We start from the raw sequence: 23750 nt of genomic DNA on the forward strand, positions 1-23750 counted from the left end.
TTGGCACAGACAGCAGAGAGAACAAACACACACACACACAAGTGTGTGTAACATACTACAATAGCGGAGAAAGAGACAGTCACCGAGACAAGTGGGTGTAAAGAAAATCTTAGTTTGTGGAAGCTTCATTCTTCTTTGTTTTATTTTATAAAAAAATATTACTATGCGGGTGTGTTATTATGATCTGCTGGGTGTAGAAAGAAAAGCGACCGATGACGAACTTAAAAAAGCGTATAGAAGACAGGCTCTCATTTGGCATCCTGGTAATTAATTATTTACTTGTTTCTACATTGGAAAGAAATAAACGATCAGGACAATACTTTGACAGATTCCTGCTTAACGTTACTGCGCCTCATGTAGACAAAAATCACGACAGAGTTTCGGAGGCAACAGAACGATTTGCTCTTATTAGAGAAGCTTATGAGGTGTTATCAGATGCTCAAGAAAGATCATGGTATAAATAATCATATCTATATAGGTACAAAAATCTAACAGAACATTAGGTACGATGGCCACAGAGATGCAATTTTACGCGGTGATGATCACAAAGCATCTCGTGATAGTAGTGCGGGCACGACCACAGAAGATTTGATGAGTTACTTTAGTATATCCCAATTCAAGGGTTTCAATGATTCAGATACTGTAAGTTATGCATAATTTTAGTTAATTAAATCCTAAATCTAATTAGCTGTCTATAGGGTTTCTATACTGTCTATCGCAAATTATTCCAAAAATTAATGAATGAAGAAGAAGAAGCTCACAGGGACACTCCTGATGAAGACGATATTTCTTTCACACATTATCCCTCTTTTGGAAATTCAAAGACACCTTTTGCCGACAGCGACGGATACATGGGTTACGGCTCTTACGTACGCGATTTCTACAGCGCCTGGGGAAATTTCACCTCTGTAAAATCATTTCAATGGATGGACAAGTGGAGACTTTCGGAAGCTCCTAACCGTATAGTACGCAGAGCAATGGAAAAAGAGAATAAGAAAGCCCGCGACACAGCTCGCAAAGAATATAATGATACTGTTAGAGTAAGTCATCATTTACTTTCGTTAAAAAAACTTTTTTCTTTTAACTTAATAAGAACAAACGAAAAAAAATGGGTTCATAGAATCTCGCTACATTTATGAGAAAGCGCGACCCGCGCCTCAAAGCATTCCAGGAAGAAGAGCAACGACGCAAAGATGCTGCAGCTGCTGAGCAAAAGGCCCGAGTTCAACGAGAAAAGCAAGAATTGATGGCACAGGTAGCTGCATATAAAGAACAAGATTGGGCCAAGGTGAATGATCAGCTCGATGAGCTGTCATCAGAGGAGGACGAAGAAGTTGAAGAAAGTGAATTTTATTGCGTGGTGTGCGATAAGTTTTATAAAAGCGAACAGCAATACACTAGTCATGAGAGTAGTCGTAAGCATGTCAAGTTAGCACAAGCCTTAAAAGAGGAGATGATGGCAGATGAGGAAGATTTTGAGTTTGGAAAGAAAGAAGAAGTCAGTACAAACAATACAGCACAAAACAGCGACAATTTGGGATCTGAAGACGAGCAATTAAATAGCCAGATAAAAAAGAACAAAAAGAAAAAGAAGAAGGGTGGACCTCGGTGGGGATTTGCAGATGAAGAGAAATTACATGAAGAAGTAGAAGAGGTTAGTGCATTGGCTGCTGCACTTGAATTAGACCAGTATCGGCGACGAAGGAAAGGAAAGGGACAAGAGGGTAGGTACAACGAAGGGTATATTTTAGCTAAAGCTATTATGTGAACTAAACTACTGTAATTAGAGAAAGACATCTTGCCCAAACCAAAGACTAAAAAAGAAAAGGCAGCAGCAGCAGCAGCATTAAAAGCAGAGACAATAGGTGTAAATACACCATCATCACCTGAGGGGAAATCCGAAGATCAGGCTGATGTGAATCTCAAAGTCGAAGAAAGTGATGCAGAAGAAACTCCAGTAAAAGAATCGGCAAAGGCAAAAAGGGAAAGACGAAAAGAGAAGAAAAAGCTAAAAGAAGAAGCGTCTATAACAGTAAGTGCTTATGTACCGTTAAAAATAATATAAACTCATATGTATATGGTATAAGCACAATTGCAATGTGTGTGGTGAAAATTTTGAAACGAGAAATCAACTATTTGGACATATCAAAGAAACCGGACATGCACTTGCTATGGGTACAAAGGACACAAAATCTAGACGACGATAAGCAGTTTTTAATACAGATAACCATTGTAATAATCAGAAGTTTGTAAAGTCCATTAATTATTCTCGATATACTATTTTTATTTCCATCACCCTCATTTTTCTTTATTTATTTTTTAATATTATATTATATAGTGTCATTAAAAGTTCTAAACTATTGCTCTAAAAAAAAGAAATAAGGACAAATCATGTCTAACATAGTTTTCCTGGCATATTCTGTTCATATTTCCTCCATGATACATTGAATGAATAGGCTGTATCTTCATGAAAATCTATTTACAGTAGCTATAAATTATGCACAATATAGAGAAGGCATACATACATGTATTCCCTATAAACTTTGCCTTATTTAATAAGAAAAAATAGCATAACTCGCAAATTTGAAAGTTGGACATATTTTCCAGATTTTGAAAATCCTGGTTCTGAAAAACGCAACTATCACTGTAGGAAATGGCAGGATTTACACCTCCGACCTCGTACCGAGTTACGTACTCGTAATTTTTGCTATTTAAAAGTCAGTCTTTAAAATACCGACCTCGTAACGAGTTACGAACTCGTAACTTTTATAGCCAATAGCATGCCTGTTTTAGCCTATTAGTTTTACTTTTTGTCAAATACGATTTATGGGATTTTCTATTATTTTGCATCTAAGCCAATAAAATATTCTAAATATGGCAGATCTATACCTTTTTAGGTATTTATATTCTCTTTATGATTGGTTCAACAAATGCATGATATTTTATATTGTATTATTTTGATCAATAAAAACCAAAAAAATTCAAGTTAAACATAAAGAAGTATGCGAAGAAGAAGTACTAATTTTTATGATATTTAGTAACAGTTTAAGCTATACATTCATTAAATAATATACATATATCTATTTTTATGTGATACTTCTTACATTGTTTTATCTAAAAAAAAAAGCTATTTTCTAAGTACTATGATATTGATGAAGGCATGTATATTTCTTAATTGATTCTTTTAATCAAAGAGTATAAACCTGCTTTGTGTTAACATTGTTATGCCTGATTCCTACTTTTGAAAAAACAGAAGACAGATTCCCTGCGATTCTCGAAATCTACCGAGATCTCTAATGAGCATGCGAGCAATCTTGACAACCAAATTGTACTTGATGCAGATATTTTTCTGTCAATTCTTCTCAAGTTACTTTCTTTTGTCAACTTTGCTGATTCGTATTTTATTAATACTATTCTTCATAGTTGTTAAGTGTGTTCTTGTTAGAGACCTTTAATAATTTAAACCTTGTGAAAAAGTAGAATTAAAAGAGACTTTTACAAAATAAAAAAACAACAATGCATTAAAAAGTAATCACAGTCATTACTTTTTGGTGGCAAAGGCTTCTTTAAGTTCAGATTAAAAATATAAGTAATCTGTAGACCATGTTTGTCCCTTTCCCAGTTTTGCAGTCTGATAAGCAGTTTCCCATACTATATTCATCTAAAACGGCCTTCTGGCTTAAAAGCAAAACAATCATACTTTAATGTTAGCCTCAGAATACTAAAATAGGCTTAGCACATACTAAACTTAGTAAGTGCGTGTCGGACCTTTTCAAGTTACGAGTTTTGGGCAGAAAGTTACGAGTATCAAAAAATACTCGTAGATTTTTTTCTACAGTGTATGGGCCTGTTTCAGATATCGATTGTCAAATATAGCAGCTTATAAATGTCTCCATTTTTCTGGCGAGTTCAGAACATTTAATGACAATATCTACCATCTATTAAATACACAAAGTCCTAAAATGAGATGAATGATTCTATATAATTTTATTCTATGAAATTCTTATATGGTTGAGAAAAATATGTAATTAGTAAGACTTTCTAGGTGAACATTGATTCATCTTCAAACAAAACTTTCGGGCGTAATGGCCATTGATCAAATTTAACAGCAACCTGATCAAGCTGTTCGGCAGTCATTTGGCCAACTAGTATTGAGGGATCAAATGAAAGTCGTTTAAGGATGATCTCAGCACCTGGACCAAGAGTCCTACATAAGCATTAAAAGAATGTGGGGGGTAAATTATATGCCTCATCGTGATCAAAGGAACTTACTTGACCATTTTTTGTAATGGTTGACGTTGCATAACAAATAAATGCTTCAAGACATACTCAAATACGTCCCAATCAGCTATGTATTGACAATATTAGTGATAACCGGTTGAATGAAAGTATCTAACTTACAATTCAGTTTGGACTTCTCAAACGGTACAAAATGGACAAGGTGGTATTTATTCTAATAGCTGAATGTTAGTAAAATTAATTGTGATATGATTTAGACAATATACATTGGGATAAATTGCAGTGTCTGGAGTGGAATAAATAGTCTTGATTTCTGCACATGCTTCTATGACAACACTCATTTTGCAACGTGTTGAAGATCCGGGAGCAGAAGTGATTTTCTGGTGCGCAAAACCAAATATAAATAAAATAAGTTTACTACGTAAAATCATATTTGTATACTTACGGTGTAAAGAGTATCGGGTATCCACATAGCCATTTCTATACGTCCCATTGTGTACAGTGACATCTTGTTATTAATACAAGTAGCAAGTTGGGCCATCAATTGTTCTCCCTTGGATGTCATTGGAAGCATTCCGGTAAAAAGTATGTTTGGGTTAACTAGATACATTCATTAGCCATTTACTGTATTTTCATTCCATGTGATGGTATCTCACTTTTAGACCAGTCCGAATTTTCCATTCCACCAAGATATTCAGATGTCTTTAATGTATTATAGGCTTCCCAGTCATAGCCATCAATTTTCATTGGAATAATTGAATTATCGCTTTGAGATGCAAGTTCCTTAATGATAGTATACAAAATATGCATATGAGTTATCCAGGGTTATATTAAATGTCAGAGCTAGATATATGTACCTCCATATACTTAAAGTAAGTTGGTAATGGCTCAAGGGAATACACTTTTTTAAAACCATTATTGGCGAGGACAGCAGACCAGACACCAATTCCTAGTCGACACATATTTCTTTAGGAACAATATACAAATATATAATAATATCTTACCTGGGTAGATATCTACAGCAACCTTTTTCTCGGGGGTTAATATACTTAGGGATCTGTAGCCTTCTTCTATTGAATCGATAAAATATAAAAAAAGTAGTAATTTTAGTACAAGGATACCATGTAATATATTTAAACTACTTTATACTTCCACAAATTAAAATACAAAATAAAGTTAAATAGAGAAACAAAACATGCCTGCAATGGAGTAATCACATAATGCGGGTCTAATAGCTTTTCCAAGACTCTTTGGTTTAAATTCCTTTATCCATGTCTTAAGATCAGGGATCTTGGGAATAATCTTTCTGGCACCCAGCATTATAATGTTCACACCTTTAAATGTCAAAAATGGAACAACCCCTTTTTTCTTATCCAGTCAAGAAATCGAACAGCTAAGCCACTTCACTGTACTACAGGCGTCTGAAATTCATGCAGCATTTGAAACAGTTGCAAACAAATACACGTATAAACTGTCTTACTACTAGTGCTATTTTGCTAATACTCAAGATGTCATAATTATATATTTTATTGGGAATTTAGGGCAGAAAGAGTGTATATATCAAACTCATACTTATATATATATATTTAAGATTAATTAATATATCTATACTTGTTGATTTGTCTGATTAATTGGATGACTAGGAGTAACATGCAATAACACGCAGTATTAATAAATTCAAAAGAAAAAGTATATTAACTAGAATTCTAAATCACTTTTATATCACTACTTAACAGCCCCTTTAGTTGACTTGTAAAGCTTATCGAGGGTATAATCGATACAATGGTTATATAAAGTACAGCAAAAGTTGTTTGTAGATGAAAGTTTATATTCCAGAATTCTCATTCGTTTAATAAATGATTGAAAACAATTTTTTGTTTTATTGAACTATACATTAGGATTCTTCTTTTTCTAATATTTATACTTTAGTATCCTTTCTGCCTCGTGTGGCAATAGCCTTTGCGCGGTTGTCAGCAAATAAATGCTTGGTGACAATTTCGATTAAGTAAGAAAGGCCAAAATCAAGAATCATGCACATAGTCAACTTATCACGGAACTATATATTTTAAAACGTAAGTAAGTTGGTTCCACATTTATGTACTTTTTATTCAATGATTACTTACAGCACTGGGAAACTTGACCAACTTAAGCTGTTCGTTGACCTCAGGGAAGAATTCGGTGGCTCCAGCAATAGCAATGCCGCCTACAGAAAGAAGACCATAATAAAGAGTCTTGTTGTCTTGAATGCGCTCACGGAAAGGATGTCCCTACAAAATCGAATTAGATTAAAGCCTCTATTTGCTTGTGTATGTAGATATTATAACTTACTTGATAGTTGATTGCAAACGTGGAGACCTGCATGGACAGTTGGATAAGGTAAACACCACTGTTAAGCAGACTAGGTTCGAATTCGCCTTCAAGATCGACTTCCTTTGGTCTACAATAAGGAGTAAGTATCTTTTTTCTTTCTTTCTGGATAAACCCAAACCAGTGTACTTACGGTTCGTAAGTTTTTGCAAGTGCATTAATATAAACCAAGGCTGCAATATGAACAGCAAACTGACAGAGAACGGACAAAATAATGTATGGGTTGAAGATGTTGGGTTGGGGACGCTCTTTGGACAACTTTTGAAGAGGCTAAATAGTTTTACAGGTAAAAAAATAAATATATTGTTCCGTTTTTCTTTTTTATTTGCAACATAAATCCCTTTCATTTACCTTTCCACGCGAGATACACAAGAAGCACACAGCCATCAACATGCCAGATATTGTAACCTGAAGATCGCCAAACTTGATACCATCAAGGTATAATACAGACAAGCTGTATGCAGAAATCAAGCAGTTTAGGGCCAATATCTTGTACATCTGAATCGTAGCAACCAGAGTACAACGACCCTGACGAATAATATTGTTAACTAATAAAATTTATTAGTTATTTTTACACCACATATACTTAATATTACTTACTGGCCATAACATTACGAAGTTTGGAGGTAAAGGGTGCAGCAACAGAAGCATCACCGAACTTAATACTCGGTGGTTCTCCCATGTCCATATCTTCCATTAGCTTGTTGGTCATACCCTCAAGCTACAGAAACCAGAAGTTAGAATTACCAAACTCTGATGAGACTTCATGTATATTTTTACCTTTTGCTTTTGTTCTAATTGGCGTCTTTGAGCAGGTGTCATATTTTCCGTGACAACTTGGCTTCTGGGTGCATTTGGGTAAAGATGGGCAATCGCAGGAGGGGGAGGGGGAGGGGGAGCATTGAACCGGGCAGACAGCTGCTTTTGTTGCTCATACATGTTCTTCATTCTTTCAATGCGCTGGCGTTCGGCAATCTTTTTCAGATCTTCAGGAGTACCATCCAACAGAGCAACCCCGATATGAGCCTGCTTCAAGGCACCAACATCATTGGTTCCATCACCGGCCATCAAGGTGGTATATCCGAGGTCCTTCAATCCTGTCAGTAAATATTCCTAAATTATATAAGTAGGTTAACGTCTGGTCACTTTTCTATATTTAATTTCGCGTTCTCGTTATTACCTTTTGGGAAGGAGATACACGAGCGTATACCCAAGTGTGCTCCAAAAGTAACTTCATATTAGGTTTATCCATAAAGAGGTTCATTGCAGCTCCGGTCAAGCAAACATCATAATCATCAAGCAACTTCTGGTCCAATGGAGTTTCGGCATCAATTTCGATTTTGAAAGAGTCATCAATGGAGTGGAATGTGACCAGGTTGTTATCTTTCGTTTTTTCATCCTTTTCTACAATCAAAACCTCGCGCTCAACAATTCCAACCTGACGAGCTACAGCACAGGCTGTCAATGGATTATCTCCAGTGATCATTATGCAGCGGTGAGAGGACTCATTCAGTTCCTGGAGAGCCTCAATTGCATCATCCTTGAGAGGACAAGTAAATACAATGAACCCAGCAAAGGAAAGCTCACTTTCAACAGATTCACGAGTAAGATCCTTGATCTAAACCATCAAGACATTAAATTAAAAATGAATACATATATATATATATATATTATGCTTACCTTTTCAGTAGTAACATTATCGTTGAGGAACTTGTATCCAAGAGCAAGAACACGGCTACCCTTACGAGTAAAATGGCGATATGTGTCTTCATAATCTTTAGGAGCATCCTTGTACATTTCTTTAAGAGTTTCCGGGGCACCCTTGACGGCAACAAAGGTCTTAGGGGAGGAGAAATTTGGATGAATCAGAGTAGATACAGAGGATTGACGTTTAAGTGCAGATGAAAATTGGAAGCGACGACGGATTTGGATGCGTTCGCGACTATCAGATCTGACTTCCTTAGGAGTCAAGACATCATGTTTACCAAGATGCCAGTCAACAGCTTTTACAGTTTCCTTCTCCATTGGATCGCCAACAACACCGTCCTCAAGCAACACGAGAGCATGAGCGGAAGCCATAGTCCATTTGGTAGTGTCAGGTACAGAAATACCATCCGACAAGTCCGTGTGAGATTTGTTGGGGCTATAACTGTGCGGTTAGATTTCTGTATGATCTTACACTCAGTAATGTTACTTTACCTTGCATATGATACGCCTTCAAGAACAAGATCCTCACCAGTCAAGGTACCAGTCTTATCAAAGCAGCATACATCAACCCTTCCGGCAAAAGGAATACGGAAAGGCTCAGTACAGAAAATAGCTAGTTGTATAAAGAATTAAATAAAAGCAACAAAAAAAGATACTTGGTGGACCATATTTCTCTGAAACTAACCAAACTTGGACAAAGCAACCAGACTACTGTTGACAGCCAAACTCAATTCCATAGGAAGCTCGGGAGGAACAACAGAGGTAATGATGAGAATGCAATCTAAAAGCAATTTTGACTTCTTTCTGTTGTTTTCGACACCCTTTGTCCAAACATAGGCGGATGCAGCAATGGCAAAAATAAGCAAAAAAAGGATGAAGAGAAGAGCTTCAAAGTTGTTGGCAGACACACGTTCGGTAGAAAATATCATAGTACGGACAAGATCACCCTGAGAAGTGCCAAAGCCTGTACGGGCAACAATACAAAGGCAGCCGTGATCGGGTGCAGAGTTTTCTGGTGCAGTAACCTGAAGAACCTTGGTACCTCCATAAAGCACATGAAGCTTGTCCAAGTCTTTCAAGTCAAACTCATCATTGGGATCTCTTAAAGCAACAGATTCCTATCATTTCAATTGATGATTCTTTTTAAATAAAATATCCACGTTATCAAACATTTAACAAATCCCTTACCTTGAGAAGAGGAGTAGATTCTCCAGATAGCATTGCCTCATTAACGATACATGAACCATCAGCAATAACTAAATCACATGGAACACCCTGGTCGTCTTTTGTTCGCACTATACAATACTAGTTTAGTACAGCTCGTATAGTACTGACTAAAGGCTTATTTACCAATTGATACAAGATCTCCCGGGAGTAAGTCATCACTTTGAATCTGGATCCACTTCTTTTCGCGCTTCACATAAACGGGAAATGGCTTTTGGTTCATTCCGCGAAATTCACCAATGGTCTTTATACGCTGGAACACAACTGTGCACTCAAACACAACCAACATAAACAGCGTAAAGAGAGAATAGTACCAGTACTCATCTAGGCACCAGAGTCCAACACAAAATATCTGGAAAACAAAGAAAGGTGCGACTGCGTGCTCTTTAAAAAGTTCAGAGAAGGTTGGCATAGGGATTTCGAATCTAAGAATATAATATCCACATTAGTCATATCTCAAAAACAGACAAACGAACAAGATTATTGTCGTCCGAACATACTTATTGAGACCATATGTGTCAGTAGCCTGAACAATGGCTTTTTCAGTATCTAGACCTTTGAGATTTTGATAGGTTGCAATACGGGGGTGAAGGTCCGAAAGATAAACAAGTTCTCTAAAGGTCTTTTTGTCTTGATCCCATATGAATTTCTTTTGTTGGAATTGAAAAGAAATCTCGCCGCCACCCAAAGAGTTTGGCTATGCATGTTAAGCAGAAAATAGTTTTTCTGTTTAATAAACTATAATATATTAATTTGATCTACAAACCTTTCCATGGTGTAGCTCACACAAAGTACCAATTCCTTGGTATCTGAAGGGAACAAGTTTAATAACAGTAGCCTTGTTTACATCGTTTTCCTAAGATACATAATGATCGGGTTAAGTTGAGTTGATCCTTTAATAGATGATGACTGAAGTACCTGGACGCATGTGAATAGAGCCTTGATGGAAACACTCCATTGACAAACAAGGAATGTCATGGCGTGGAGGGTAATGATACTTCCAAGAATTACAAAAGTCCATTCCTCGGAAACAATGTAGATGTCATATTTGAAGTAGTAAACATAAAGAAAAACAGGATAAAGCATGCTAGCAAATGGCCAGACATACAAATGCCATCGCCTTGGAAGCGGGACATGTAGTGATGCCGACTCAATCGCTTTGGATTGAACAAGAGTTTGCGGCCTAAACATTGCTTGTCAGTAATATTTCTAGCTGAATCTTACGATTGCCTTACATGGTCGCAAAATGTTGAATCCAAAAGAAAGATGATTTTATCCTCGGGACTCGCGTAACAAAGACTTCAAATTTCGAAGATCGGATGAGGATATCGGTCGGACCACCGCGTCACAGCACGATCATTGGCCAAATTACACTGTTTCTACTTTGAATTCAGACGATGTTAGTTTTTTTCTGGACGAATCAAAATGAATTTTCAGACAATCTGTTTACCTTTTTTAGACGAAGCGAAAATAAAATCCAGGCAGAAAATAATTAGTTTTGACACTAAAAGAGATATAGACGTGTTGGAACTAAAACACGAGACCATATAAAATGATATATATGATTAAATATTACAAGATAATAATAATAGATTTTGTCCAAGGTCATTACTAACTACGTAAATCATTCAAGAAAAAAGACAAAAAGACAACGCTAGAAGGTACACAACTGATCAAAGCGAGAGTACATCAGTATGCTCTAATTATTACCAAAAGAGACATGAGCTCAAGATCGACTATCTGTCCGAACCATAAATTGACCAAACAAGAGCAAGTAAAGAATCTTTTGGGAGATAGCCCTGTAACTTTTACAGGAAAAATCAAATTGGACACAATTCTTAGGTAAAATGCAAGGCATTACTTATGGCTAAAGCGTTAAAATTATCTGAACATGTTCGAAATATAATGATACGTTCACAGCTCATTATAAGCTATTACGTGATAATCTATGCCAACGAAATTGCCGATAAACGAGTTTTTACACAGGACTTCTGGTATTATATTACTCGTTGGTCTTGAAAGAGTCCCCTAAAAAACACCAAGACTCTGCCAAATGATATTTTATATTATTCGAACAGCTTTTCCTCAAGATATGAAGGAACATATGACATGAAAGAAACTGAAAACAAATAGAGTCATTGCGTGTTGGCTGCTTGTTTTGAAATGGCTACCACCTAAACCACCTCAATTGTTGAATGCTTTGAGGGATGATCATCGGCATATCTATTTAGCAGCAGAAAAGAACTTTTTGAAAAGGTAATTACAATCTTTCATAAGCATGGACTTCGGTTTAAAGCAATTTATCTATACATCTTATATGTGTAGCCAGAAAAGAGTCTTATTTCAAAAATTGTTCAATAATATTGCTATCAGTATGTCTGCGCTGGGACATTAGTCTGGCCCGATAATATTTCAGAGGCTTATACTGTTAAAAAAGGAGTTACTGCAGAGATATGTGAAGATTTGTTAAGGACAAATATTCATAAGTCAGTAACGCTTGGAAGCTTGTCTGAATCTCTTGGAGCATACATCTCTATGCTAGCTAGGATTATGAGAAATTATGAGCATCAAAATAGACAGCAAAAACAGCAGAAGCTTCAGATGTCAGCTTCTCCTTTATATCCTAGCCAACAATCTACAACTGTCAGAAAGACCCAGCAAAGGTCTAACGGTTATCAGCAGACAATGGTGTCGACCACAGCAATAGCAGCACCAGCACGAGAAACGTTAACCACCTCGTCTATTTTCGTTATGCCCTGTATCATCGCTGAAATGGAGGTTCATAACACTTAACCCAAACGCTAGTTCCCCTTTTACTGGAAAAAAATTCCCGTCTATATACGAAGCTAAGCTCGATATGTTTGACAAGGTTTTTGATTTTAAAAGGCCCAGATTAAACTACTAAGACATTTGAACATATACAATATATACGTAGGATTTTTTGCTTCACACGAACTTGTGTACTAGCTTGGAAGACATAAACGATGTGGACAACAAAACAAGATTTGTTTTCCTAAATGAAATCCAAATGGATGGCCACACAGCAGATGTTGTTTTTCAAAAAAAAAAGATGTGCAACCAAGTACTGACGAACTTTCTTACTATTCAAATCAGAATGTCTCTATTACGCTGCTGGGGAAGATTATGATAGCCGAAGATTTTGGCGAGGCTTCTCCCTGTGCAATATATCCCAATAAAAATCAAATATTTACAGCCTTTTATGACGATGGTATAACGCCTCAGCAGATTAAACAATACTCCACAAAAGAATCCTATACGCATTCAGGGTCTATAAGATACACTCAAAGAAAAAGCAAAAGTAAGATTGCGAAAGATATGAAACCCGTTTTTTTTTAATATTGCATCACCCAAAACTGTAAGTCTTTCTTCTTACTTGCATTGTCAGTTACATTCTGTTATACCTCGAGAACATACTGACCTTTAATAACAGCTCCACAGCTCAAAGTCGCTTTCATTTATATCAAGGAATGCAAAGGGTAAGATTTGAAATGGTCAATCATTTAATAAATAGTGACAAAAGATACAACAAAAAAAAGACGAAAAAAGGCAAAGAAGAAAAGAAAGAGCAGGAAGAGCAGAAAAAAAAGAAGAGAGTAGAAAATATTAGGTGTATGAACCGTAAGAATAATTGTAGTAAAAATACGATTAAACATAGCATAAAGTTAATTAATGAACAATCAAAGTTCTTATATATTTATGAAGCAATCTTATGAGAACGACGTTTCCTGGTGAGACACGACGTTTCTATCTAACTGGTCTGATTTCTTGTGACCACTTTCCTGGGCCCATGTTTTTCTCTAATCATTTAGAGCAAAATGGTGTGTCCTGCAAAAAGCAGCAATTTTAGGGAGACAATAGAGTGTTTCAGCAGTTTTAGTTGTTTGATTGTTTTTGGTTCGGGGGTTTAATATTGAAAAATCATTGGCTCTCGTTAATCTGAAAAATAGATAAATTTTATCTCCAAACAACTATCAAAATTTTTAGTTGTTTGAATAGTTGTTTGAATAGTTGAAAAATGGAGCAATCGCGGGCTTATTTTTTTTAAGAAAAAAATATAAATTTTATGTAATACTTAGGGCACTCAGTTGATTTTTTATAGGTTGATTATTATTGGCTTATATATTTAATTCATGAAATCAGAACAATCAAACATCTAAAACTGCTGAAACACCCTAATATTTTCAGGATCAGGTACTACCTTTTTGTTACTAGACTAATTTATTGAGGCTACTTGTCTGAGATCTGATGTCTTTTCTCTAATCCTTCAGAGCAAAACAATGTGTCTTGAAATTACGAATTCAATATCACTATGGCTATAGGAGTGACAACTGTGTCCAAAATCACACCCACTGGTTTTTTAAAGACCAGTTGCCATTTTTTGAAATAAAGTTGGTTGCGCTAAATTTTCTTATATGGAACAAGGAAATGTAATGAACAGTGGTCTTTAAGATGTGATAATATCCATTTTAGGAAATGGAGTAGAAGAAGTAAGAGGAAGAAGAGTTGAGCTTATGAAAGATGATGTTTATTGACAAGAATATGAAGCTATTTTATATAAAAGGACTACAGATATTGATGCAGACAGAATGATGAAGAGAGAGAGTATTTTATACACTTGTATGTACCTTCTTGCAGTAGCCCTTCACTACTGCAAGTAGTGCATCTGTGACTCTCAGTCACAACATCCAGGGGGTTTAGAGGCTGGTGTTCTTGATGGCCAAGACAGGGACTTCTGGTCTGTGGTACGCCTTAATTCGTTGAGCATGGACTTGATTGAGTGCGCGATGATTGCTTGTAGGAGAGGGTCTTAGAGAGTATTGGTCATGACTGATGGCTTCGATTTCATAAGGACCCTTCCATGCCCAAGAGAGTTTTCCAGACCGGCCAGGTCGAGAGTGTTGTATCCAACATAATTGTAGATTTAAATTAAAAGTACAGACACTCAATAAATATGTATATTGAGTTACCAACAACTAGTAACAATACTAAAAGATATATCTTCCCTTATACAAGGAAATTACATAAAGAACATACTAAGACAAATACTAAGACTCTAGTCAATAACACTAAAAAATAAGAACTAAATCATAGAAGATAATGGTAGAGAAACAGACATTACATGATATCATCATATTATCACTCAGCTAAATACAATGTCTATATAAACGCACAATACTAATAGCAATAGAACAGCATCTCCTTTCTGATTCTTTCACTTCTTCTAATAAAACAAAGTCTCACCATACTCTCGTCTGCACTTGTTTTATTTTATATCTTATTTTTACCTCATACATAACAGAGAGAGCTGTTGGGTAAACACCAGGACTTCTTGTCCAACATGGATGTCTGGGGCCTTACGGAGCTTATTGAACTGTATGGCATTGACCATGTATGTCTGAATATTTTGAAGACGGACAATCTCAATGGCTGTGGCCAAGGTTGCTTGCATGGTTATGATATAACTGTCTGTTGTCTGACTTAGGGGCTCACTATTGGGAGACACTGGATGTTGTGAATGAGTATTGATTACTGCTGAATCTGAGAGTAAGACTGAAGGATAAAATAATATCCTCAGCTATTCCAGTCAAACGGATCTCCCTTTATGATATTATCTAATACACAGATCATCATACACATAATTGATTATTTATTATTATCACCATGACATGGGATATACAAATACATATACATTATATATATGGCATCATTATATTTCATCTATATATTTCTTTTATTATACAAATACTTAATTGAGAGACTACAACTACAACTATCTAATATTATGAAACATTACCCAAGTATCTGGGTCGGAATACTAAAATATTACCAATAGCATAAATGCTCTTCTTTACCAAAACTCTTGGACTGATCTGACTGGAGAAGTATCATATCAATTGGTCTTTCCGGATCTTTCCAGAAGAACAATACTCCTGGAAGATGACTCATCGTGATAAAGATTACTTAAGCACACACTGAATTACAAATTAGAAAAACATATAAATATCAGTAGATAGTTCCGTGTAGAAAGAAAATCGAATTTTATCATTCTTTACTTTTCTTTGGAAATAAACAACCTACACAAGTTCTCACGAATTCTTTCGTCTATATTATATTTTGCTTTATTTTCTCCCCACAACACTGGAGTTCGAGGTTCACGCCCATGGACCAGGGAGAATGGAGTGAAGCCCGTAGCTGAGTGTACAGAGGAATTGTACGCAAGCTGCAAGAGTCCCAGGTAGTGATCCCAAGTGGCATGAGCAGACGCCTGGTCCAGGAAGGCTACAATCATGTTGTGGAGAGTTGACATGAACCTTTTGACTTGTCCATTGGATTGTGAATGGTATGCTGGCACAAACCTCTGTTGGATATCCAACTGTGCGGCTAGTGTCTTGAAGAGCCCTGAGGAGAATGATTGACGATTGTCAGACTGTATGACTCTGGGGACTCTATGCTCTGAGAAGACTCTTGGGGCTAGAACGGCTACTATGGTGGACACGCAAAGGTTTGTAATGGGAGCCATGACCACGTATCGAGAAAAGAGGTATTGAACTACCAGAATATATCAGTGCTCTTGAATACTGAGTGGTAGTAGACCAAACGCATCTACTGCGATGTCATCAAAAGGGGCCTGTATGGGTGCAGTGGCCACTGACTGAGTGTAACCCAATGTATGGCAAGGTGACTTGGTTTCTTGACAAACACCACAGGTCAATACCTTCTGCGTGACCCAGCTGCGAAGGTCTGGGAACCAGAATAGACGTTGGAACCTTTGTAAAGTTTTTGAAAGGCCCAGATGTCCAACTGTGAGTATCCGGTGCAGAAGAGTGAAGACGTCCTCGCGGAGAGACTGGGGCAATACAGGTTGCAAACCATGAAGCAACAAACTGAGAGAAATGGTGAAAGTGTCAGCTAAGACTGGTTTGCTGAGTATGGCTTGACATTCTATGTCGGTAGCTTGTGCTGCAACCAACTCATCAAGGCTGATGACATTGATAGAAGGGTATCAGGAGAGTGCATCTGGTTCTGAGTTGTCCTTGCCTGATTGATATATGATATTGAATGAGTGGGATTGCAAAAGGAGAGCCCAACGAGCCAGCCAACCATGCAGATCTGAGGTTTTGAGCAGAAATTGTAACACTTGATGGTCTATTACTACAGTGAACTGCGTCCCATCAGATAATGTGCGAACTTCTTGATCCCCCACATGATGACAAGGGCTTTTATCTCTGTTATGCCATAGTTTCGTTCACCGGGGCTCAGAGAACAAGAGGCGAATGAGATAGCATGGGGCCGTTTGGATGGGTCTTTGCATTGGGAAAGTATGACGCTGATCTCTGCTGTACATGCACCATTTATATGTAGCTCGAAGGGTTGGCTGAAATCTGTGAATCAGAGGACAGGTGCCATGAGCAGGGCTGATCGCAATAGGTCTACGGCTTGTGCATGATGTGAGGACCAAACCCAGGTGGCGTCTTTGGCAAGCATGGCGTTAAGGGGTGCAGTGAGTTGAGAGAACTGGGGTATGAAAGATCGATAGTACCCACAGAGGCCAAGGAAGGAGCACAATGAATCGACGTCACTAGGGACTGGGAAGGATGCAACTGCTTTGATTTTATCAGGGTCGGTTTTCAGGCCAGATGATGTAATCAGATACCCCAGGTACTTGACCTCAGTGCATGCAAAACAACACTTGCGCAGGTTGACAGTTAGCAAAGCCTTCTGCAATCTGGTGAGCATGGTGTCCAAGCCTTGCAGGTGCTGGGCAAAGGTTGGGGAGAAGACAATGATATCGTCCAATTACATGAGATACAGCTGCCACTTCAGGCCCACAAGGATGGCATTCATCAGGCATTGCATGGTTGCTGGAGCATTGAAGAGTCCAAATGGCATGCGAACAAACTCAAACAGTCCCTTGTGGCAGACAAAAGTTGATCATGGCCGTGACTCCTTGTTGAGTTCGATCTCCCAGTATGAGACCATGAGGTCTAAGGTCGAGAACATTGCCAAGTTCCCCAAGGAGTGTAGAGTGTCATCGATTCTTGATAGGGAGTACACATCTCGCGTAGTAATGCCATTGAGGCGCCTTTAGTCCACGCAGAACCAGGGTGAGCCATCCTTCTTTGTGACGATGACAACAGGGGGACTCCAAGGCGAGTGTGAAGGGGCTACGATGTCATTGCGCAACATCTCATCAATCAGTGCACCGATCTTGTTGTTCTCAACCGCTGATGCCCTGTGTGGGGGCCCTGAGATTGGTGGGTGATGGCCTGTGTTGATATGGTGTTACACTTGGATAGTAACAGTGTGAGCCTTTGCCACAAACATGGTGCAAAACTTGTTGAGCAAGTTCATAATGCCAGTCTTCTGATCTTCAGGCAGGGTCTTGTCCATAGGAAGATTGGTAATGGTAAACAGAACAGGGCTAAGAGTGGGCAGAGAAGAAGTGTTAGAACTGTCCTTTATAGTAGAGGTCGAATTAATACTTTCCATATCCTCTGAAGTGCCTAACTGGCAACCAGATTGAACTTGGACCTCTGAAGTACCCAGTTTGGCAACCTTAACCATGGCCATGCCTTGTGAATCGAATTGGACTAGTCCAGCAGCAATGGAGCAGAGATGGGACAAGAACAGCTCAGGGTCGGTTTCTACGTACACCAACTTGTTGATGGGGCCTTGGACCATGTGATAGCAGTGGGACATGGCTAGCAAGCGGACGTGTCCAGTTGCTCACCACACAAATCTGGAACAGCAAAAATAGGGACGAAATTTTTATTTGTCTGCCAAATTAAGGGGACACTTTCGTCCAATTTACACTGTTTTCCAGTTTTCCAGTTTTCCAGATTTGAAAAACCAGTTCCCTATAGTGCAATCACGTGACTTTTTACAGCCATCAAGCTTTTGATCTCTGTAAACTAACCCATTTTAGTGACGCAATAATTAATACCAAGTTACGTGTAAAATTCCAAACCTCTACCCTATTTTTATTAAAGCTTAACAATACAATTAAACATGTTTAAAATGAACAAGAGCACTAGAGCCAAAAGAAATAAAAGAAGATCACCAGGATCCCAATTAGTCTGTTTAGAGCCTTCTACCTATATACCTTCAAGATTGGGCTATATAGAATGTGTTCCCCGTCCATTGAAAGATAATCCAAAGATTGGTTATCTCTACTGCACCAGGAAGCAAAGAACACCAGCATCTTTCACAGAGAACGCTTCCCAAAGCAATATGAATTCTCAATTGGACTTTGAGTATGATTTCGAAGCTGAAAACCATGAAGTTGAGTCCAGCAAGAAAAGAACCATCTATAACAAGTGGATGGAGAATCTTTTTCAGTTGGCCAATTCTTTCCTTTGCTTTGTCAGCAAATGCCAGGATGGCTGTTCTGATAAAAGGGACATTACTCCTTTGTCTCCTCCTCCTTGTTCTTGCAAGAAATTTGTAAAAAAAAAACATTTACATGTTTTTTTTACTTTGTAAGTAATTACTACTATATTTCTCTGAGAAACTGCTCTTGGATTAAGATATTGATTTCTTGTATGTGTGTATAGCTTCAAAAATGTTTGAGATTGTTTTCTGTGGGTGTAAAACCATCCCAGAACAACTGGTTGAGATGGGTATTCTGCCCGCATCACTGAACAATGTTCAGTATGGAATTCATATTAGACTTTTGAATTTCATGATAGATATGCGCAATGTTCTTGCAACCTCTGGTCAGGGCTTGGCGACTTTGTACAACAAGATTAACATGGGTACTGAGGTAAGAGAAGATATTTTATATCAATATGTGTTACTAATTGCTTTAAATCATTTTGTAAAAACAAAATAAATAGAGGAAAATTTCAAAGGCATTCTGCCAGAACCTCCTCCCCATCTACATAAGGCTCATGGCAATTGTTGAGAGCAAAGTTGAGAAAGCTGCCTCTGGATTTGAGGAGCTTAATGGGTGTCCTGCTTGTCCAGATGTAAGTGAATAATATGTCATATTTTACTTGCAACAAAGTATTGAAGTTGTATTTTTATAGCAGGTTGACAGCAATGTGACCATTGACGACTGTCAATATGTTGCCATGGATGGCAATTTTAGCCTGAAGTGTGAGAGGAGAAAAGATGTAGAGGGTGATGTTGGCAAAGAGTTGGAGCAAGTAGAGGCTCAACTCAAGCAGATGTGAATTGGTGACAACGTGGTGAAAACGTATGAGAAGGAGAGGGCTGAAGAAGGCATAAGTAATAAAAAATGACAAGATATTAAATACATACGAAGTCTTTTCTATACTTATAGATAGGTCGGTTTGACAGCAACTTCCATGCTGGCTCTGGCAGTTTGGCAAAGTCTATAAAGTACTCTATTAAGGGTCTTTTTGCGGCGAGCTGTGCACGTCATGAGTCAGTCATTAAGTTGGTAGACATGGAAACTGGTGAAGGGTTTAAGTACTCTCTCTCCATAATTAATCAACTACTTGGTGATTCAGGTAGTGATGGCCAGTCTGCTGATAACTCTCCCAACATCAATGTGATGTATGATGTTGTCTGTAAGCTGGCAAAGTCACTGAAGGTAAATACAGAGTTATTTTTAACGTACATGTTAAATATATAAGCATATAGTAACAATACTTAACATAGGCTAACTTTTCTGGACTGATGGAGAAATCAAAACTAGCAGTTCTGATTTTCCATGTGTATGCTCATGTTCAACACTGCCAGGTTAAGCTCAACCCTAAATATAGAGATGGGTTTGGCTTGACAGATGGTGAATGTTTGAAACGTCTCTGGTCATATCTTAACTGCTTTGTGACAATTACTAGAAAGATGGGACAAGCAAACCAAAAGTTGGTCTTGTACAGAGCCATCAAGTTCTGCAATGAGACAAAGAAGGTTGAGTTGGGCTTGATGTTGGAGAGTAAGTATGTCAAAGCAAAGTGCATCATAGAAGAATCCAGGAAGGCATTGGAGGGATTCGACTGTGTTGTGATTGAGCGAGAATGGAAGCAGCATGTTAACAAGGTAGAGAAGTCAGAGAACTACGTTGACATTGCTGATTTGATGGAGTCCGGCCGTAAGATTCAAGGCAATATTGCTTTGTTCCTTGTAAATTTTACAATTTTGCGCCAACTAAGAGAGTAAGTGTATTTAGAGCTTTTTTCTTATGTTTTTTGTCATTAAAAAAATCAATTTTATTATAGGCTCACTAATGATGCCAACGGAAATCATGTGAAAGATAAGATCAATAGGCTGAATCACAAAATGGAGAAGTTGAAGGCAAAGATCCAGAAGGAAGTTGAGGGCTTCCAAGAACCTGATGAAAAAAATACAAATCTCATAAAATATATAGAAGAAAATGCCCAGCTAGAGTACAACGAGTTCCTAGCTTACAAAAAAAATATTCAAAGATGCGATTAGAGCCAATGTTTGAGAGTATCATGATACCTCGACATTGCTTTACAAATCTGACCATATCGGTAAGAAGGGAAAAAAGTGATTGCAATTATTTCATGAATTAATGCTTTTAAATATATATATAGGCACAAAAAAAGCAAAACAACACCAAACCAGCCTGAATAAACAGGCCAAATAAATTACCTACCTCGTCCAAGCATTCAATCTTGAATTCAATGGTAACAGTGATTTTTAGACTTTTCACAATGGAAATATTAAACTGTTATTCTTACTTTTATACTTGTTTTTTTAAAAGAGTCTTTGATCTTTGATTCAATAATCAATAAAAAAATATTTTCTGGGATGCGGAAATCTGTCCTGAAGTCCATCTCTTTTTGGCAAAGAAAAGAGCAGAAGAAGTTGTACTCCTGAAAGTAATGATCAGTATAAAGATGCTAAAGGTTTTAAAAATAAATCAACTAATATATAAAATTTCAAGAGTAATGCCTTCTGGCTCCAACACCGTGTCACAAAGGAAAGGACTTTAAGAGAGCAAGGGCTAAAAGCCCTTGACAATGCTGTAGGTACTCTGGACAAAGAGGTTCTTTGCGGGATACAGTTCCTTTTGGCTAGAAAGCTTTGGCTTTCTATGTCTTGGGAGCGAGCAGTCTTTGCTCAGACTAGTTTCCTTCTGGAATTCTTGTCCTCTCCCTCCTCCGTTTCTTTTGCCTCCTCCTCCTCCATTCCTTTTGCTTCCTCCTCCTCCGTCTCTTCTTCTTCACTCATCATTGAAGACATAAACTCCCCCGATGATGGAAAAGCCAGTATCGCTTTTGTTGTGGAAGGTGATGATGATGACGACAATGATGATGACAACAATGATGATGATGATGCCAATGAAGACAAATAACACAATAACGTATTTGAGTCTGAGACAGTATATGGTAAGTTACTCTATTATTGTAAAAAGTCTATTCAGTTTATTTGTTAGCATTTAAAGTTGATAACTAAGGTAAGTTTCTTTTCCCTAGAATAACACAAACTCCTACCCGTTTTTTTTTTCTTTTCTTCTTTTTTTTATTTTTTTTTAATAATAATAATAATAATTTTTTTCAAATCCGTAAAATGCTTTAATAGCTTTTACAGGTAAAAATATCATAAAATTATAGAGAAGCTGACAGCTTGATTTTTATTGTTTGAAGTATACTTCTTGTTTTCTACATTTAATCAAGAAGTAAAAAAAATTTCTATTTTAAATACATGTTTTATGTTTCAAGATTTTATTTTACTTATTTCTGTAATATATATATATTGCTTATATCATTAGAGTCTATTAGTAATTAATTCCATAATACACATAACTACATACTTATTTTGAGATAATAAAATATCAAGTTTTTATGTAGTTTCATTAGTATTTTGCATGATTTATATTTTATTTTATTCTTTCCAAAAGCAAGTAAATAGCATTTCTCATTCAGGAAGTTACAATGTTAAAAATGATCTTGTTTTATTTGTATCTAACTGTTTAACTCTGTTTACATAAATAACATATGTTTCTTTTGCTATTTTATTTTATTTTACTTTAAAAAAATATAGTTGTATTTCGCATAACATTAAGATATTTATAAAGAATAAATAGTATAAAACAATTCATTAAATATTCAAAACATTTCTTTTTTTTTGTAAAAAAAAATACAAAAAAATGCTTCAGACAAAAGTTGAACCTCGGTTGTTCCTATCATAGTCAAAAGCAACAACAAATAATCTATAGCAAAAGTTTTGAATAGAGTAGTTAAAATATAGCTTTATAGTATTTTTTACTAAGCCACTTTTTCCACTCATTTTCACTATGAAACCACTCATTTTCACTGTAAGATGTTGGTATAGTCACATCCAAAGTCACATTTTCTCAATGTTAAGCCACAGCCTTCGTCCTTTTTGTATATTCTTTTCTCTTATTTACGTTTTTCTTTTTTTTTGCCTGGTATATTATTTTTTTATGTTTATTGTATGTTCTGATTGACATAATCAAAACCCTCTTCTTTCATTTTATTCTATTTACTTTTTCCCAGTACGTTTTTTGTTATAACTTCAATTGTTCTGAGTGAAATTGATAACCTTTCTTCTTTTTATTTTACTCATTTGATATTTGTACCCCATCTTTTCCCCATCTTTTTTTTCATTTCTCTCCCTTCTGAACTCTGTTCTTTGAGTTATATTTTGTAATTACTTTATTCAAACCAATTTGTACTTTTAGCAATTTAATTTATGATAGATTTTACATTAGCTATTTACATAAAGGATGGTAGTTTTTTTAATTCGAAAAAGTAACATGATAGTCTTACTGCATTTCAGGATCACTGTTTGTCAAATAAAATAATTATACTTTTAATAATTCATATTTTCTCTTATTAATAAAATGTACTTTATTTTCTTTCAAAAAATAACAAGCTAAACATAATAGTTATTATTATTGTCATAAACCAATATTGTATATAACTAGTGTTTGTTATTACCAGCTTGTTTTTTTTTGAAGTAAGCATATTTAAAAGTATAAGATAAGAACTTTGTTCGCAGCTATCAGCTTTTGTAATATTTGGAAAGAATAGATTAAGAAAGATCGGGGAGGGTGCTAGTTGCTTTCATAAAACTAGGCCAAAAATTGCAACATGAAGACTAAAGGCAAGGGTGGACAGAAAGAGTTGGTTAAATCAAAGATAAATAAATAAATATTGTTATTATTTAAATTGTTATATAAAGCTAGCAATGATATTTCTCTTGCAAGTAATAGACTACATTTATAAAATATT

The 23750-nt window shown here is 36.5% G+C and overlaps 7 protein-coding genes across 7 annotated transcripts; 3 read left to right on the forward strand and 4 right to left on the reverse strand.

Annotated features, from left to right (window-relative positions):
* Positions 1–163: 163 nt before the first annotated feature.
* On the forward strand, positions 164–1237 carry PHYBLDRAFT_100882 (hypothetical protein; the record flags this gene model as incomplete). Its single annotated transcript, XM_018427611.1, has 5 exons — positions 164–263; positions 361–454; positions 504–642; positions 699–1040; positions 1121–1237. Coding segments are annotated over 5 exons (792 nt in total), but the record flags the coding sequence as incomplete, so codon positions are not given.
* A 2729-nt stretch (positions 1238–3966) lies between these two features.
* PHYBLDRAFT_182846 (hypothetical protein) lies at positions 3967–5559 on the reverse strand (the record flags this gene model as incomplete). Its single annotated transcript, XM_018438686.1, has 9 exons — positions 3967–4207; positions 4273–4348; positions 4402–4453; positions 4506–4619; positions 4685–4839; positions 4896–5022; positions 5097–5188; positions 5244–5309; positions 5487–5559. 9 exons carry the CDS (start codon positions 5557–5559, stop codon positions 4042–4044), a joined length of 921 nt encoding a protein of 306 aa, XP_018287768.1. The 3' UTR covers positions 3967–4041.
* Positions 5560–6157: 598 nt separating this feature from the next.
* Positions 6158–10728, reverse strand: PHYBLDRAFT_116175 (hypothetical protein; the record flags this gene model as incomplete). Its single annotated transcript, XM_018428507.1, has 16 exons — positions 6158–6295; positions 6363–6506; positions 6568–6676; positions 6740–6876; positions 6958–7154; positions 7207–7306; positions 7354–7719; positions 7787–8224; positions 8287–8749; positions 8806–8926; positions 8999–9431; positions 9502–9608; positions 9664–9962; positions 10038–10234; positions 10304–10393; positions 10456–10728. 16 exons carry the CDS (start codon positions 10726–10728, stop codon positions 6158–6160), a joined length of 3612 nt encoding a protein of 1203 aa, XP_018287769.1.
* Positions 10729–11257: 529 nt separating this feature from the next.
* Positions 11258–13405, forward strand: PHYBLDRAFT_172360 (hypothetical protein; the record flags this gene model as incomplete). The annotated part of the gene is made up of 8 exons (XM_018436779.1): positions 11258–11379; positions 11671–11793; positions 11863–11909; positions 11933–12315; positions 12473–12619; positions 12652–12856; positions 12989–13034; positions 13261–13405. The coding sequence occupies 8 exons, from the start codon at positions 11258–11260 to the stop codon at positions 13403–13405; spliced, it is 1218 nt and encodes a 405-aa protein (XP_018287770.1).
* Positions 13406–14252: 847 nt separating this feature from the next.
* On the reverse strand, positions 14253–15007 carry PHYBLDRAFT_172361 (hypothetical protein; the record flags this gene model as incomplete). The annotated part of the gene is made up of 2 exons (XM_018436780.1): positions 14253–14499; positions 14844–15007. The coding sequence occupies 2 exons, from the start codon at positions 15005–15007 to the stop codon at positions 14253–14255; spliced, it is 411 nt and encodes a 136-aa protein (XP_018287771.1).
* A 441-nt stretch (positions 15008–15448) lies between these two features.
* PHYBLDRAFT_172362 (hypothetical protein) lies at positions 15449–18258 on the reverse strand (the record flags this gene model as incomplete). The annotated part of the gene is made up of 2 exons (XM_018436781.1): positions 15449–15530; positions 17846–18258. The coding sequence occupies 2 exons, from the start codon at positions 18256–18258 to the stop codon at positions 15449–15451; spliced, it is 495 nt and encodes a 164-aa protein (XP_018287772.1).
* Positions 18259–18576: 318 nt separating this feature from the next.
* PHYBLDRAFT_66051 (hypothetical protein) lies at positions 18577–20961 on the forward strand (the record flags this gene model as incomplete). Its single annotated transcript, XM_018441578.1, has 7 exons — positions 18577–18985; positions 19113–19321; positions 19395–19526; positions 19587–19706; positions 19844–20116; positions 20185–20681; positions 20745–20961. The coding sequence occupies 7 exons, from the start codon at positions 18577–18579 to the stop codon at positions 20959–20961; spliced, it is 1857 nt and encodes a 618-aa protein (XP_018287773.1).
* Positions 20962–23750: the final 2789 nt, after the last annotated feature.

The sequence above is a fragment of the Phycomyces blakesleeanus genome (assembly GCF_001638985.1).
Source record: "Phycomyces blakesleeanus NRRL 1555(-) unplaced genomic scaffold PHYBLscaffold_21, whole genome shotgun sequence".
Classification (NCBI taxonomy): Eukaryota; Fungi; Mucoromycota; class Mucoromycetes; order Mucorales; family Phycomycetaceae; genus Phycomyces; species Phycomyces blakesleeanus.